This window comes from Coccomyxa subellipsoidea (assembly GCF_000258705.1).
Source record: "Coccomyxa subellipsoidea C-169, whole genome shotgun sequence".
Classification (NCBI taxonomy): Eukaryota; Viridiplantae; Chlorophyta; class Trebouxiophyceae; family Coccomyxaceae; genus Coccomyxa; species Coccomyxa subellipsoidea.
Genome location: NW_005178037.1, coordinates 1,294,626 through 1,308,781, shown reverse-complemented (window position 1 = coordinate 1,308,781; position 14,156 = coordinate 1,294,626). Strand labels below are relative to the sequence as shown.

General features: G+C 52.4%; 4 protein-coding genes across 4 annotated transcripts; 2 read left to right on the top strand and 2 right to left on the bottom strand.

Annotated features, from left to right (window-relative positions):
- The first annotated feature begins 1,792 nt into the window (after window positions 1–1,792).
- Window positions 1,793–3,280, top strand: COCSUDRAFT_53219 (hypothetical protein). Its single transcript, XM_005648575.1, has 4 exons — window positions 1,793–2,078; window positions 2,203–2,392; window positions 2,503–2,652; window positions 2,764–3,280. The coding sequence occupies exons 1-4, from the start codon at window positions 1,903–1,905 to the stop codon at window positions 2,884–2,886; spliced, it is 639 nt and encodes a 212-aa protein (XP_005648632.1). The 5' UTR covers window positions 1,793–1,902; the 3' UTR covers window positions 2,887–3,280.
- Window positions 3,281–6,371: 3,091 nt separating this feature from the next.
- COCSUDRAFT_47134 (P-loop containing nucleoside triphosphate hydrolase protein) lies at window positions 6,372–8,143 on the top strand (the record flags this gene model as incomplete). Its single annotated transcript, XM_005648574.1, has 7 exons — window positions 6,372–6,675; window positions 6,769–6,842; window positions 6,932–7,047; window positions 7,182–7,273; window positions 7,380–7,595; window positions 7,694–7,720; window positions 7,904–8,143. The coding sequence occupies exons 2-7, from the start codon at window positions 6,817–6,819 to the stop codon at window positions 8,141–8,143; spliced, it is 717 nt and encodes a 238-aa protein (XP_005648631.1). The 5' UTR covers window positions 6,372–6,675; window positions 6,769–6,816.
- A 466-nt stretch (window positions 8,144–8,609) lies between these two features.
- COCSUDRAFT_47133 (PCI-domain-containing protein) lies at window positions 8,610–11,724 on the bottom strand. Its single transcript, XM_005648573.1, has 9 exons — window positions 11,539–11,724; window positions 11,335–11,419; window positions 10,948–11,145; window positions 10,771–10,864; window positions 10,351–10,542; window positions 9,763–9,952; window positions 9,241–9,339; window positions 9,008–9,136; window positions 8,610–8,864 (listed from the first exon to the last, which is right to left on the bottom strand). The coding sequence occupies exons 1-9, from the start codon at window positions 11,602–11,604 to the stop codon at window positions 8,736–8,738; spliced, it is 1,182 nt and encodes a 393-aa protein (XP_005648630.1). The 5' UTR covers window positions 11,605–11,724; the 3' UTR covers window positions 8,610–8,735.
- A 427-nt stretch (window positions 11,725–12,151) lies between these two features.
- On the bottom strand, window positions 12,152–14,050 carry COCSUDRAFT_53217 (hypothetical protein). Its single transcript, XM_005648572.1, has 6 exons — window positions 13,797–14,050; window positions 13,545–13,681; window positions 13,347–13,435; window positions 13,069–13,185; window positions 12,856–12,957; window positions 12,152–12,709 (listed from the first exon to the last, which is right to left on the bottom strand). Exons 1-6 carry the CDS (start codon window positions 13,964–13,966, stop codon window positions 12,449–12,451), a joined length of 876 nt encoding a protein of 291 aa, XP_005648629.1. The 5' UTR covers window positions 13,967–14,050; the 3' UTR covers window positions 12,152–12,448.
- Window positions 14,051–14,156: the final 106 nt, after the last annotated feature.

Genomic DNA, 14,156 nt, shown 5'->3' with positions numbered 1-14,156 from the left:
CATTATGCTGCATGATGAATAGACAGGAGCATTTTGTCTCCTCCCCAGACGCACCTTTGCCAGGCAAACAGCTCTGAATATGCGAAGGAGCAGGGCCACATTGAGGAGCTGGGGTTCTGCGCTGCTCTCCTCAGGCGCTGCTTCTGCCTCTTTCTTGCCGGCGGCGCTCTTTGCTTGCCTGCCGCCTGCAGCCGCCGGCGCAGGCCTGTAGCCCAGCTGCACTAGGGCCTCCAGAATGTCATTGGCTCCTGGCGCCCATTCTGTGACGCGTCCGCTGGGAGCGCTCCCATACAATGGTGACACTGCACACAAAGCCAGACTAGTCACCAGGAACGTGCAAGGCCGGCAATACCTTGCAAATGATCACGGCACTCTTATTAACCCAGGGACAATACACACAATCTACCAAATTTCCTGATTTATTGGAGCAGCTGGAGAGCTACGCGGTGTGGACAGCTGGATGAGAGACACCCACTATAGGTGTGTGATGTGCAGGCTGCAGCAAGGAAGGCGTTGCTGCTGTCAGGCGCTCCAAGCAGCGTCAGCAGAGCTGAGCAAGCAGCCACTGCCTGGGACTCGTTGCGCGAGAAGGCTGACGCACGGAAGAGCAACTTTGCTGTCTCTTCTGGGCACTCCGGCGATCTGCACAAACGCACACTTGTCCGTGAAAGTACTCCTTAGATCAGCATGTCCTTTTTGGGAAGTGGCTGAGTGCAGTGGGTGGTGCCATAGAGCTACCATGCTAAGCTGTCAAGCATACCTTTGGTAATGCTCCGTCAGCCAGCCCCCATTGATGAGCTCCTGTGACAGAGCGCTGTGCTCCATGCTGTCTGCCTCGACTGTCTTGAACTTGCTGATGCCTGCTGTGCAGGCTTCCAAGAGGGTGTCGCTTCCGGACAACGAGCACTCGGGCTCTAGGACCTGCATTATCAATGTACACCCAGTTGCTGGCTTGCCCTTTCCCTGAGGGCGCTAGGACTATGCAGGACTGGAGACCTTCCACCCCACCTGCTGTGGGAAGAAGACTTGCTGGTGGATGGGCAGCTCCTCTGCATCGGCATCATCGGATTGATCGCCATCAAGGTCTAGCTGTTCCACGTTTTCAGCCCCCAGGATTGGAAGGTCTGAAGCGTCATACTGTGCTGTCTGCTTCTCGACTGCTCTGACTTTCTCCTTGTGCTGCTTCTTCCAAGCCTTTGTGGCCTCCACATGCTTTTTTGTCGCCTTACTTTCTGCCTTGAGTCTGCAAAATATACCAATCAATATTGAAAGTTGACAGCTCTCAGTACACCTTTCCTAACATTCACAGCAGGAAAAAGCGCATTGAAACTTGCTGTTTTGTTGTAGTTGAGCACCTGTTGATTACAGAACGGAGATCAAGATCAACAAGGCAGTTGCTGGAGTCACTCATCGCTTAGTTAAAAGCGATGCTCACAATACATTCAACCAATGGCAAACTGTCAATCAATGGGGTTGTACTCTACTCACGAGTATGTGCTATAATAATGTCACAGCACCATATCTCAAAATTAATGCACCATATGCTACTAGAGCAGAGCACCATCAAATCAATAAGAGAAAGTTCAAAAATGCCGATACAGGTGGATCTATAGATTGTTGTCGCAACATTCTGGGTAATGATTTTTAGAATTGCTAAAGCTTGATCCTCCCTTCCACAGCTTTTCGAATCTCTGTCCATTCCTTGTTCAAGCGACTTGCTTCTGGCGAGGCGGGGCCGAGAACTGGTCCACCGTTCTCAGATGGATCTGGAGCGCATCATTGTCAAACGCAAAGTATTCGTATTGCTTCCACGTACTGAAGAATATTCGTGGTTACCGGGCAGCGCACAGCCCATTGCCATAATAAATCACTTCCTCGGTTGATCTTGATCTCTGTTTTTGGATGTTGAGAAAGGTGGTGGAGAGCAAGAGCCTCTACAGATCTTTTTGTTTTCTGTCTCTGTCTTTGATGTCATGCATGTGCACAAACGCCAGCGCCCAACCTCGCCTTATACAGCTGAGTTCCAAGAATTTTGAAGGTGTCACCCAAGCCTCAACTGGGCAGACCACTGGAGTCTGGTGGGCCCCCCTCAGACATGCAAGATTGCATGCATTCTCTGATGCACACAGACATCATGTGGATGACCAGATCTTGTCATCTGGAGTCACCTGGTACAAAGGCAGATTGTGATCCGGCGAGCAGGTTTGTGCTATTCACTTCCTCTGTAGAGCCGAGCCTGCAGCCGCTCTCAGAAGCCTGGGCGCAGCTGGGTGAAGAGCAGTCCGGAGAGCCCATCCTGCATGGCTTGGTGGACACTGCCGAGGATCCCCACCTAACAGATCGCTTCAAGATATCGGGCGTCCCAACATTCTTGCTTTTCCGGGACAGAAAGGTGATTGAGAGATCCAGTCAATTACTGTCATCACAGGAAGGTCGTAACATGAGTTCGGTGGGATGTGGCTGGCCATGGCAGATGTGCAATTCAAGTTTCCTGCCATGCAGATGTACAAGTATTCTGGGGTTGACACTGGCGCGGACGCTTTGGGACATTTCAGTAGACAAGGATACAAGAGCAGCGAGCCTCTGCTTGTGCCGCCAGAGCCCTCTCCTATTGAAGCAGCTTTGGATGCGTTGAAGAGCAACAGCAAGCTGGTGAGGACTCAACTGACTAATGATGTGCTAAACTGTTTCATTTGCCCAGGCATGCATGCAGGCATTTGCATCTTGCAGCTCTTTGATGGGTGGGTCTGCATGCTTGAGCAGGCGATCGCTGGCGCTACCCTTGCTTTTTTGGCAGTGACTTCGGCATTGCTCTTAAGGCAAGGCAAGCCGGCAATTGACAAGGCCAAGAGGGAAAAGACCACAAAAGAAGTAAAAGCGCAATGAGGATATTGTACTGCTTGGCCGAAGAGTTGTTGTGACACGCGGTACATGAGGCACTATGTGGGAATCATCTCGAAGCCTTGCATTCTGCAATTTTGCACCCATGTGTGCACAGCCTGAAGCCAATTAGTTGATGCCCCTGCAATTGCTTGGGCTGTGCAGAAAACTTGGCGATGCAATATCATATCGATATTATGATTTCATCGGCATCTTCGTCAACATATTATCGACATCATGATATAATGATATTATTAGCAGCAGGATATTGGAATCCTTTTAATGTCATTTTCGGATCTCTTGCTTGGTTACGCAAATGTCTCTTGATGTCCCACTTCAATGCAACAAAATGACCAAGGCAAACTAATGTACTCCCCATTGTAAGATTCATTTCCATGGCATTGCAGGTAGGTCTGGATGTCGACATGTCCACTTATATACACAGCGCAACGGTTGCACGCATTTTTGTCCACTCTTGCTTGCCAAGGATTGAGCAGGCACTTGCAAGAAACTCCAGTTCAATATCACACCAAGAAATCCGTAACATCCCAATGCAGCCACTCTGCCCAAAGCAAGACATCTAAAAATACAATGCAAGGCCCCAGAGCCTGCCTAATCCCAGTCAACAGGTTCAAGTTGGTTCCCTTGAGGAAGTAGCACGTCATCACCACTCTCTGATACACCAAACTATGCAGCTACGGTGGATTTGTGAATATGAGACGCTTCCCTGCCAATACCATTCTACACGAGGGTTCAGCAACACAATTGTGCTGCATGTTTCTGACACCCACTAGCAGGTGTGAAGATACCCAGAAGCTTAAAATTCCTGCCTAACAATACAACAATACGCACATCACTTGGTATGCCGTCACGGAATCTGGCTCAACAGAGTCCTGCGAAGCTCTAAAGCGTTCAAACATCCCACTGGGGTAAGTAAGAAGCACACTGTCAAACCGCAAAAGAAATCAATTGCTGCGAGGTGAGCGTACTGTCTCACCAAAAGATATTGTTGTACCTCTAACCACAGCGAGTGCCGCAGCCACAGATCTACTGCAAAACAGGATGGCGGGTGACTAGTCTGCAGTCAATGCGCCCATGCGGGGCTGCAGCATGCAAGTCCTGATATCTGACGTTCGGGAAATAAAATAGTGCATTGCAATCAGTGATCTGGTGGGTCAAGAAGGTCTTCCAGAGCAAGCAGCCCTACTTGTTGTGCCTACTGGTTTTTGCTGAGGTGCAGGTTGCGTCCCTTCAGCTGCACAACATTGTTCGCGACGGAGCAGCCATCTTCATTGCAGTGGGCTGTGATCCAGGGGTGCTCCAGGGCTGCGGCAGCTGTCATGCGTGAGTTGTAGTCGCGGTCTAGGAGGCTTGCCACAAAGTCCTTGGCCGAGTCAGAGACGCCCTCCCACTCAGGTCCGTTGTAGCACACCTGGGCACACATCAAGACTGTTGAGCTCATGCCTTAAATACCTAGGCCGGCCCACCGCCCTCAGACACTCCTGTAAGTGGCACTCTGCTGCATGACAAGATGTTCCTTAGCTATTCATGATACCAGGCTCACCTCCTTGGAAAGAATGGCTGACATGACTGCGAAGGGAGACCGGTCAGACTGCTCGTCCCAGAAGGGCAGATGACCAGATAGCAGCTGGTACATCATGATCCCCAGGGCCCACTGCAACAGCACAGCACAGCAGAAAGCTCAGCCATGTTGCTCATAACAGAATCCACAAGAACAACTCTAGTGACACAAAGCAAACGTGAATACTGCTGGATACACTGTTGCCGCACCTGATCCGACTCCACCCCATAGTAGCGCATGAACAGCTCTGGCGCCATGTACAGTGGCGTGCCCGTCCGCTTCTTCAACTTCTCCCTCTGCACGCACCATTCCAAAATTCAGTTCTTACAAACGCAAGGCGACAACAGAGCGCAATTGCGCATCCAGAACATTGACAAGCTCCAGAGGACTGATAGGGCAAGCACACACCTCCTGCAGCCGCTGTGAGCATCCAAAGTCGGCGACCCTGATCTCAAGGACACGGCCGGATGTGCTAGCCTCGCCACTGCTGTGAGCAGCTCGGCTGTATGGGCGCTTGAGCAGGAAATTGGCAGGCTTGACATCCGCATAGCAGATGCCCTGCCTGTGACACTCTGCAAGGACTTGCAGAATGTCGTGCGCTGCATGTGCAGCCTCTGCTTCTGTCATGGACCCATAATCCTGCAAGGGAGGGAAAGCTGTCGGTTGACAACGCTTATGGAGAAGCTGACAAGAAGGGGGGTCGCCAAATCACTATTGCAGGCTGGTCCCAACATTTGGTGGTGATAGAAAGATGTGAATGTCTCCTCACCTTCAGAAAGTGCTCCAGGTCCCCGCCCAGGCATATCTCAGTGACTATGCACACCTGGTCCTCGTCCTGCACAGCGCAGTGTCAGATGCTTACAAATTGCCCTGCCTGTGAGCAGATGCTTGCCATTGATCTACCCCTGCAGCACTAACATGCTAGGGGACTGTAAGAAACGCAACGTACTGCTGTACCACAGCACTGCTCAGGTTGTGTTGCCATATATCTCACCTCGAACACTCCCACCAATTGCATGGCCTCTGGCCGGCTCTGCAGCATCTTCAGGATGTCGATCTGCAACATGCAGGAACATTGTCAGGGCCAGCAGGGCACCCCACGAGGTACAACGGTTACGGACATGCCAATAAATCACGTGCAATTTGACCAGGACTGCTGCCCACCTCCTCTCGAATCCTGCGCGCTATGCGCTCATCCAACACTCCCTCCCTGTGTTTCTGAACGATCTTCACGGCGTAGTCCTGGCCGGGCTGGGCCCGGCTGACCGCTTGGTACACCTTCCCGAAGCTGCCCACGCCAAGAAGCTCCCCCAGCGTAAAGCTCTCCGCGAAGCTGCCCCGGGCGAACAGCTGCTCGTCCGCGCCCCTCTCCTCTAATTTGTCTGCCCGTGCAAAGCACTGCACACCGCCTGGCCTAGCCTGCAGCGCCCTGCTACTGACTGGCGACGACGATATTTTAGCGGACACGCCTTGCACCGAGCTGACACGGTGTGGGTGGCCCAGGCCAGCCCGGGCACAGGTGGGGCGTGCTGCACTGCTGCAGGGGAACGCATCCTGCTGCCTGGCCGGGGATGCGGCCGCGGCAGCGGGTCTAAGAAGGCTTCCAGCGTCCATCGGGTGCCAAGCCGGCTGCGAACTTACAGTCAGGTGGACTTTCTAGGGCAGCCGAGCTTGCTCACACCCACGCCGAAGTGCCTAAGAATCAAGACTTGTCACAGACGGAAGAACTCAATTGCCCACCCAGATCTGCATTGACGAAGTGAACTGCAACTTCCCAAACAGCGCTACCATTGGTGGCCTGTCCTCCACATCAGCATAAAAGTCATCCATGTCGGATGCCCACATGGCACGTCCCTGAATGTCGTGCACTTCCCTCTAATTCATTGTTTCGAAAGCAACGACCTCTGATTGTGAGTCTTTCATTTTTATGTGGACATCTGTCGAGGTATCTTCGCATATTCAATGAAGTAGGGATCTCCGTTTTAATTCTGATCTGCACATCGAGCTCGCAAACGCTGCTGTCAAATATGCTCTAGAATACCACATTCTAATGCTCAGAGCCTAATACAGAATTGGCATCGATCAGATGTTGCAAGGGGAACCAGCTATCCGAAATCACCGATGACATCTGTCGGAAATGCAGCGAGTCTCGCAGCTTCCATTGCAGCTCGATGATTCCCACCAGGCAGAGCTCGCTCGGCAATACCAGACTGGTGAGCGTATAGTTGCCGCGCGTCGCTGATGAAGCCTTTGGACCACTTACTGGTGGAACCCAAGAATCTGATCACCACTGTTTGGGTGCCCAGTTGAAGACTTCGTGAAGGGGAGGCCGAGGACTCAGCTGCGAGCTGGTCATGCCGCAGATGCGGGGCAAGAGCAGGTCGGGCTTGTGAGGAAGCCACCCCTTTATCCTATGTAACCTTGGGATTTGCATGCATGCAAGGGCTGATGGTGGGTTTGTGCATGCAGGCACAGGAAGCCCTGCTCGAGTACGTGCGCTGCAACGTTGCCCCCGCTGTGCACACGGGAGCATCACTTCTGGCAGCCCTGCGCAACACCAGGCTGCTGCCCACGGGCTGTGAAAGGCGAGGACTCCACCATGATGCCAAACTGCCAGGTCCATGATGGCGCCCCGGTCTGTCACTGTCATGCACCAGCCGATTTTAACATCTTAGTAGACAGGACAGCTCTGATGTGTGTTGTGGCTATTTCAGCTTAGACAAGGGGCCGCTGAGGGGAGGGCTGCGGGAGGGGCACCACACAGAGGTTGCTGGGGAGAGCGGGTCTGGGAAGACACAGATGTGCATGCAGGTCTGCAGACTGAATGTCTCTCACCTCCTCACACACATGTGTCGATGTAAATGGACCGGTCCTGCTCTTGGATTATTGTATCGAGACAAATTGTGCATGTGGGCAGATGGCGGCACAGACAACCCTGCGGCGCGAGCGGGTGATCTACATTGACACGGATGGGTCCTTCAGCGGCAAGCGCTTTGCGGCCATGCACGAGCGGCTGGCCGGGGGCGCCCCCGAGGCCGACCTGGTTGCCGCGCTGCGCTGCGTGGACCTGTTCCGCGTGCACGACCTGCACGGTATGCTGCAGCTCCTCAGCGCCCTACACACCAAGCTCGAGGTGCGCACAGCTCTTGCATACTGTCATGCGTGATTTTGTGTTACTCTGAAGCCGAGAGCCTCAGGTAAATTCTGAGAGTGCCGGCTGGCCCTGTCCAGGGCGCGTTTGAACCCAAAAAGCAGAAGGTGGGATGCATGCACGGTGATGTTTACTAGTCGTAGACCAGGGGTTATTTGTGCTGCTGATGCATTCGTGCAAACCTGCGAGGCAGCCCTTTCTCCTTTTCTGCGTCTTGCAATGCCTTCGTTCGGTGCAATCTCTGTTCACTCCAGAGGAAGCTTAGGCTGAAATGGGGTGTTTGGCGCCAGGGGGACCAGGCTCAGCAGAGGACTTCCCTGCTGGTGATAGACTCGCTGTCCTTCCTGGTGGCGCCCATGCTGAGCAGCGCGGAGGTGAATGGCCACGCCCTGATGATCTGCCTGGGGCGTGCCATCAAGCAGCTGGCCCAGCGCTTCTCCCTCGTTGCACTCACCACCAACCATCTCGTTGGAGGTGCGCGAGCCTCATGCTGCAATATTTGCACGATTGTGCTGTCGATGCACTCTTGAGAGAATGCTGCGGCAGCCCCTTCTTTTAACTCTGGCGCTGGCACTGTCTTCTTGTGTAGTGCACCCTGTCCTGGTAAGCAGGGTCACACAGATTACAGTGGACTGAGGATGGACTGGACTGAGAATGCTGGAGTAGCATGGCGAGGTCAACAATTTGTATGAGTGGCTGTGGCTTATGAGATAGACCATAAGGTGGATGCATGTGAATGTAGGCTATGAGGACATGCGGCCCGCGCTGGGTGAGAGCTGGAAGGCGCAGGCAAATCTGCGGCTTGTGCTGACATGCAAGGGGCCCATGCTGCGCAGAGCGATGCTTGCAGCATCCTCCATTGCGCCATGTGGGGCATCCGTGGTGTTTGATCTCTCTGTTAGAGGACTTGTGTCCAATGGTGCGGCTGCTATAGGACAATAAGGCGCAACAGTCCATCCCCTTCTTGAGAAATGTGCAAGGGTGCAAGCAAGTATGGGTGTTTGCAGCTGTCAGTTACAAGTAAAGTTGACTGGACTGCGCCTATTGAAAAGAACACACAGCTCGGCACAGCACATATTGGACTATTGTTTGTAGCAGTCAGACATGTAAGTAGTATGGCGATCAGAAGCTGTCATCGATGACCTTGCTCAGCTTCTGCAGGCGATTCAAGAGCAGGTCGCCCTGCTTGATGGCCGCCTGGTACTGCGCATTCTTCGCGTCTGGCCGCTTTGTCTCAATCACACCCGCCACCTGCCCACAGATGGCAAGCCAGACATTAAACACACAATTTTCATGCCATGCAAACTGCATACAAACCCCGTATTTGCTGAAGACGGCACAGGCGCATCCGCAATATAGGAAATGTTGTTCTGTTTCATACAAGCAGCGCCCACCTTGTCAATTTTGGCAGGGAGGCGTCCAGCCACTATGAAGTCCACCAGCTCATAGTCAATGAAGTCCACAGAGACGCCGAATGCGGTCGCCATGGACTCCAACGTCACGCTCTTGTAAGAGTCAAGGAACTACAAGTGCACATCATACTTCACGATAAATTTAGATGCACACATGGTAGATGCATTCATAGCATTGCAAGACACATGCATCGGTTGTCAAAGGCGGTGCCGACCTGTGAGTAAGCCACCACTCTGACCTCCCGCACGTAGTAGCGCACATGGGGATGCAAATACACGTCCTCGCGCGTCTGGTCCGCGATGCCTGCAAATGCCTGCGCAGCCCATGCACTCTGCTCAGCCAAATGCCAACAATGCAAGTGAAGTGGCGTCTGCTGGGCATGCAGAAGCCCCGCGCTGCTTCCAGCGAGCACTGCATCTTTCGTCTCGATTCCCTCTGAAAGCATGCCACAAGTTCATCTCTGCCACGACTGTAACTTTAAAGATTGGCTAAGGGGACATCCCCAAGCTCAGTGAGATTACCAAGCATGCTGCCCATGGACAAATGGGTCTTCCATGAAATCTTGCGGCTAAAACCCCTATCCCCAATGGAAAAAGGATAGGAGTCATGGCAGCTCAAAGAGCAGCTTGCCTGCAGGCGCACCTTGCCTTTTTGGCAGGAATTGCACAAGCTTTGTACATGAAATTGCAACACAGTAGCGATGACAATGACAATGGGCCATGGCAGCGCTGCCCACCTTGAAGAAGTCGGCGTAGCGGCACTCGTAGAGGGCGTTGAGGAAGGTGGAGAGGTTGGGGATGGTGTCGATGACTGTCAGGATCTCCGGCGCGTCCACCACCTTGGCCTTCAGCGACACGCGGTCCAGAGTCGGGATGGTCGTCAGCACTGTGTAGAAGATGCACGTCTCGTAGCTGAACAGCTCCGTCCTGCACCAGCCCAGTGGATCAGCGGAACTCAGGCAAAGCATGCAGTCAGAGGGGCTCATTCTGCGCCAAGCCAAGGGAGGCTTGGAAGCAGGAGACCTTGGAGGGTCAAATCTGCCTGGTCTATAGAGAAAGTGGCAGAGGAGGAATTTCGATAACTGGGGCAGGCCGCAACGCTAGCGTGCTCAGTAGGACTGCGTCCAGCCCCAGTCATCAATAACCCACATTTTCCAGTCAGTCGAGATGATCTACCGGCTCCTCAGCTGTGCTGTTGATGACAATAACCCATCACAGCAATTACAGTGAGCACAAGAACCCCTTCAACTTTTTGGAGGACGTCTGCAATGGTCATTGAACTGCTCTAGGCTCCTGGCAGGGGAGCTCTAAGGGGAGCAGCGCACGAGGTGAAGGTGGCGATGGAGTCAAGGAGGAGGCCGGCGGCGCCTGCGAGGTCGCGCGTGGCCATGCGGAAGGTGGCGTCGTACACCTTGAGCCGGTTCTTGCGCTCCCAATCGCCCCCGTTTTCGCACAGCTCCCCCGCCGCTTTCAGGCCCGCCTTCACCGCGTGCCAATCCCCCGCCGCTATATCCAGCCTGCGCACATGATTCCCTCTTTGTCGAGCGCTCGAAGCTGTCGCTTAAGAGAACTAGAGTGGTCTTCACGTAGGAAACTGCTTGAAGACTTCCAAATTTGTACTCTTCATCTATCTGTGAATCTGCTGTTAAATCCTGTTGTTTCGAGCTCCCCAGTCCCTGTTTTTGCAGTGGTGCAACACAAGAAGAATAGAGTGCATGGTGGGTAAAGTGTGTGAGGTGTCGCGCCTGAGCATGCTGAAGGCCAGATCCATTTTCTGGCCGACGCCGGCAGTCTTGCTCTCCGTCTGCTGGTAGGCTGCCTTGGCAGCTTCCCTGTCACCTGACCATGCCAAGATACACTTGAGGCTCCTGAAGTGTAAGTGCAGATCAGTGGCAGGCATGGGCCGTTTAAAGGAGACACACCGATCTTGTAGAGGTAGTCGGCCTTGGCGAGGTAGGCATCCCTGACTTCAATGTCGCCCAGGTTCTCCTCTGCGTCCTTTATGCTGGCCTCCAGCCTGACGAGCTCAGCTTCATTGGCAGACTTCATGGCTGCTAGCCTCCCGCTGTCTACCTCCCAGCCAAGGTCTTTGCAAACGGTTTCGTACAATGGCGCTGCATCTGTGACACATTGCAGACGTGATATCATACATCGTGAGCACTCAAAGACCATCATCAAATCTTCAGTCCACAAAACAAAAAGTCCTCCTAGAATCTTAGAAAACAAGCTGTTCCTCACGAACTCTAGATATCTTTATAATGCATGATAGAGTCTAGGTGCGATTGTATTTCCATTTTCCTGGAGCGTACCGTCCTTGAAGATGGTCTCTAAAATCTCTTGCTGCGTCTTTGCCTTCTCTTTCTGAGTTCTCCCAGGTAATTTATATAAGAAACACTGCAGGTCAAAGAAACATACAAGCTCACTTGACAGCAAACGTCAGGCACCTCAACTTGACAAGATGCATAATACGTCTGTTCCAGACGAGTGAGGCAAGGGTATTTTGGTATGAGCACCTTATTTGCGAGCGTTATTCTTGGATCCTGTATCCCAGGGGCATCATCACCACCTGCTGTTGTCATTTTCAGACTTGATTGACTTCGCAAATCCCCAAATCTCTCTGAATGCAGATTAAGGACCACTTCCGTGAGCTAGAGAAATTTGCTTTGATTTAAAGATCTTTGCATCAGAATGCTGTTTCATCTGTATCCTTTAATTGCCTTTCGTCGGTAGCATTGGCCAAGCCAAGCCAAGACGCTCTGCCTCACTGGGTCAGGAGCCAGATCAGGCTCTTCTGAGTATTGTTCTCTGGAAAATTTGACACCCCCATGACAGGATGGGCCATGCCAGCACTTGTAAGCCAAGGAAAACCAGACTTCAAGAACGCCCTTATGCAGCCCTGGGGCCGGGCGGGACCCTGCCTTCAGCGGCTGCATAAAATTATCATGATCATGATGCAGAGCACGCCCGGCCCCGGGCCACTGGAATTTCCTTGAAGGACTCCATCCGAAGGAGGCTTGTGCTCCGTGCAGAGTCAAAGTTATGCAGACCTGTGTGGTTGATTGCAAACTTCTGGCGGCTGTGCAACTTCGCATGTGTACAGCAACGAATTTCTGTACACTCGGCGGTAGACAATCCGTTCAATTTAAATTCAACTGAACCTATTGCATTCTGCATCATGATGTTGCATCCGTACTCTTAATCTTCATGACGTAATCAACATGGCTACTATAACCAGGTATGTACAGCAGATGCTGTGGACTCCTCAGTGACAAAAAAATGATCATGGCAAGCTGGTACGAGCAGGACTTGTTTCGTTCCGGACAAAATCAAAATCACTATCAATACTTGGACGTGTACTTCATCTGCAAATCTGCTGCCGCTGTACGCAGCCATCACAGCCTCCTCTTGTGAAGTCTGCTCATCCTAGACAGTGGGCCTGGCTGCACCATTGGAATTTGGCACTGGTTGCCCGGTCACAGGATAGCCCTGTGAGGGCTGGTACCCTTGCGAGGCAGGCACGCCATACTGATTGGGGTATGGCTGCCCATAAGCCTGTTGCCCATATGGCTGCTGACCGTAAGTGTGCTGACCATACGGTTGCTGTCCGTAAGGCTGCTGCCCGTATCCTTGCTGGCCGTAGCCCTGCTGGGGCGGATATGGCTGCATGCCCACAGTTGCAGGCCCCTGGCACAAAGTGAGACTTTCAATTGCCATCTGCATTGTGTGCAATGCAGAAGAGTGACTTAGGTATTTTGCAGCGTCACTGATCTGGATAGCAATATTTCCCTTTACTGCACAGGCACACTGCCAAGAATGGGGGAGTAATGTACCTGGAAGGCGTTGCGGCGACGGCGCCGCACAAGCCAGAACACAAGGAAGAAGACAAACACTGCTAAGAACACGAGCACCACTGCAACAGCTATCCTGGAACCCTGCAGCAGGCATGACAGAAGCTCAGTGAGACAGTGCATCCTCATCCACATATTCCCAGTCATAGGCTTGTCGGCCAATCAATTGAAGGTGACAAGGTACCATATCCTCACATAATTCAGCCCACGCCAGCTGGAAGAGCCACTGCAGTAATTGTTTCGCTCCTGGCTGACTTGCAGCCTTGTATCATCTCTGAAAGTGGAGCAGGTTGTGTTCACAAAGAAGTAGCCCTGCACAATCAAGACACCCGCAGCTGTGAGATGAAGGACTACCTGATGGTGTAAGCATGTAGAGTCACTTTATACGATATAGAAATACATCATGCATGGCATGCAATTGGTGCAGAAATGGTGATCATGATCAACCTCAGCATGCATGGCACTCCCCGCACCTGAACGCCCTTGTTGCATATGTCACCCTCATCAAACACTTTCCCGAGGCCAATATCAGCGAATGACCTGAAAGTATCCTTTGGTGCCTCTGCAACAGAACTAGGATGCCTTGGTGCAAAATAATGAGGGCATGAATTGCTGCTCTTCGTCCAAACATTGCTTAGTCAGCAATGCATGAAGGGCGGTTTGTTGCGTACTCGAATTGAAGACTGAGTTACACGTCGCTGTACTCCCATCCAGTACGCTTCCACCGTCATTTCTGCAGTCTGGTCGATAGGAGAAGTCGTTTCTCCTCGTGTTTGCGCAAGCCCCAACCATGTAGAAACGTGTTATGCTACAACACAGATAAAGCTGTCAGGACAAGCATAACTCAATCAGTCATAGCAGCTTATCAATCCTTGAATCCTTGATCAAACTGTAATATTAACACAGGTTTTAGAGCAACGCACTTTACGGTGTTTGGAGCGCATCTTCCAAGAGCGTTAATGACTGCTCTATAGTGAAAGGAGTCAATTGGAGTTGCAGAGCTGATGCCGTAGCAGAACCCATGAGACTTCTCGACATATGTCAAGCCTACAAGCAAAACAAACAGTGCGCTTGTGGTCCCGCGCCAAACCATGCTTCAAGCCAGAACCCCAGCGGGACCTACGCGCACAGTCGAGGAACAGCCACCTCGTGCTCGAAGTCTATCAGAGTTTCAGCCTTTCTGCATGAGCATAGGCCAGCTCCTGCCAAGAGGAGAAGGTGCCAAGTTCACACACCCTAAGAATATAAGACCTCTCCAATAAATCTAGGGAGATGACACACTC

Coding starts and splice junctions, on each gene's coding strand:
- COCSUDRAFT_53219 (XM_005648575.1), top strand. CDS start 1,903: ATGTTGAGAAAGGTGGTGGAGAGCAAGAGCCTCTACAGATCTTTTTGT. Junction 2,079..2,202: donor GGGCAGACCACTGGAGTCTG/GTGGGCCCCCCT, acceptor TCCGGCGAGCAG/GTTTGTGCTATTCACTTCCT. Junction 2,393..2,502: donor TGCTTTTCCGGGACAGAAAG/GTGATTGAGAGA, acceptor CCTGCCATGCAG/ATGTACAAGTATTCTGGGGT.
- COCSUDRAFT_47133 (XM_005648573.1), bottom strand. CDS start 11,604: ATGACAACAGCAGGTGGTGATGATGCCCCTGGGATACAGGATCCAAGA. Junction 11,420..11,538: donor GAATAACGCTCGCAAATAAG/GTGCTCATACCA, acceptor TTTGACCTGCAG/TGTTTCTTATATAAATTACC. Junction 8,865..9,007: donor TCCCTGCCAAAATTGACAAG/GTGGGCGCTGCT, acceptor ATCTGTGGGCAG/GTGGCGGGTGTGATTGAGAC.
- COCSUDRAFT_53217 (XM_005648572.1), bottom strand. CDS start 13,966: ATGGTTTGGCGCGGGACCACAAGCGCACTGTTTGTTTTGCTTGTAGGC. Junction 12,958..13,068: donor GCTGGCGTGGGCTGAATTAT/GTGAGGATATGG, acceptor TGCCTGCTGCAG/GGTTCCAGGATAGCTGTTGC. Junction 12,710..12,855: donor GTCGCCGCAACGCCTTCCAG/GTACATTACTCC, acceptor ACTTTGTGCCAG/GGGCCTGCAACTGTGGGCAT.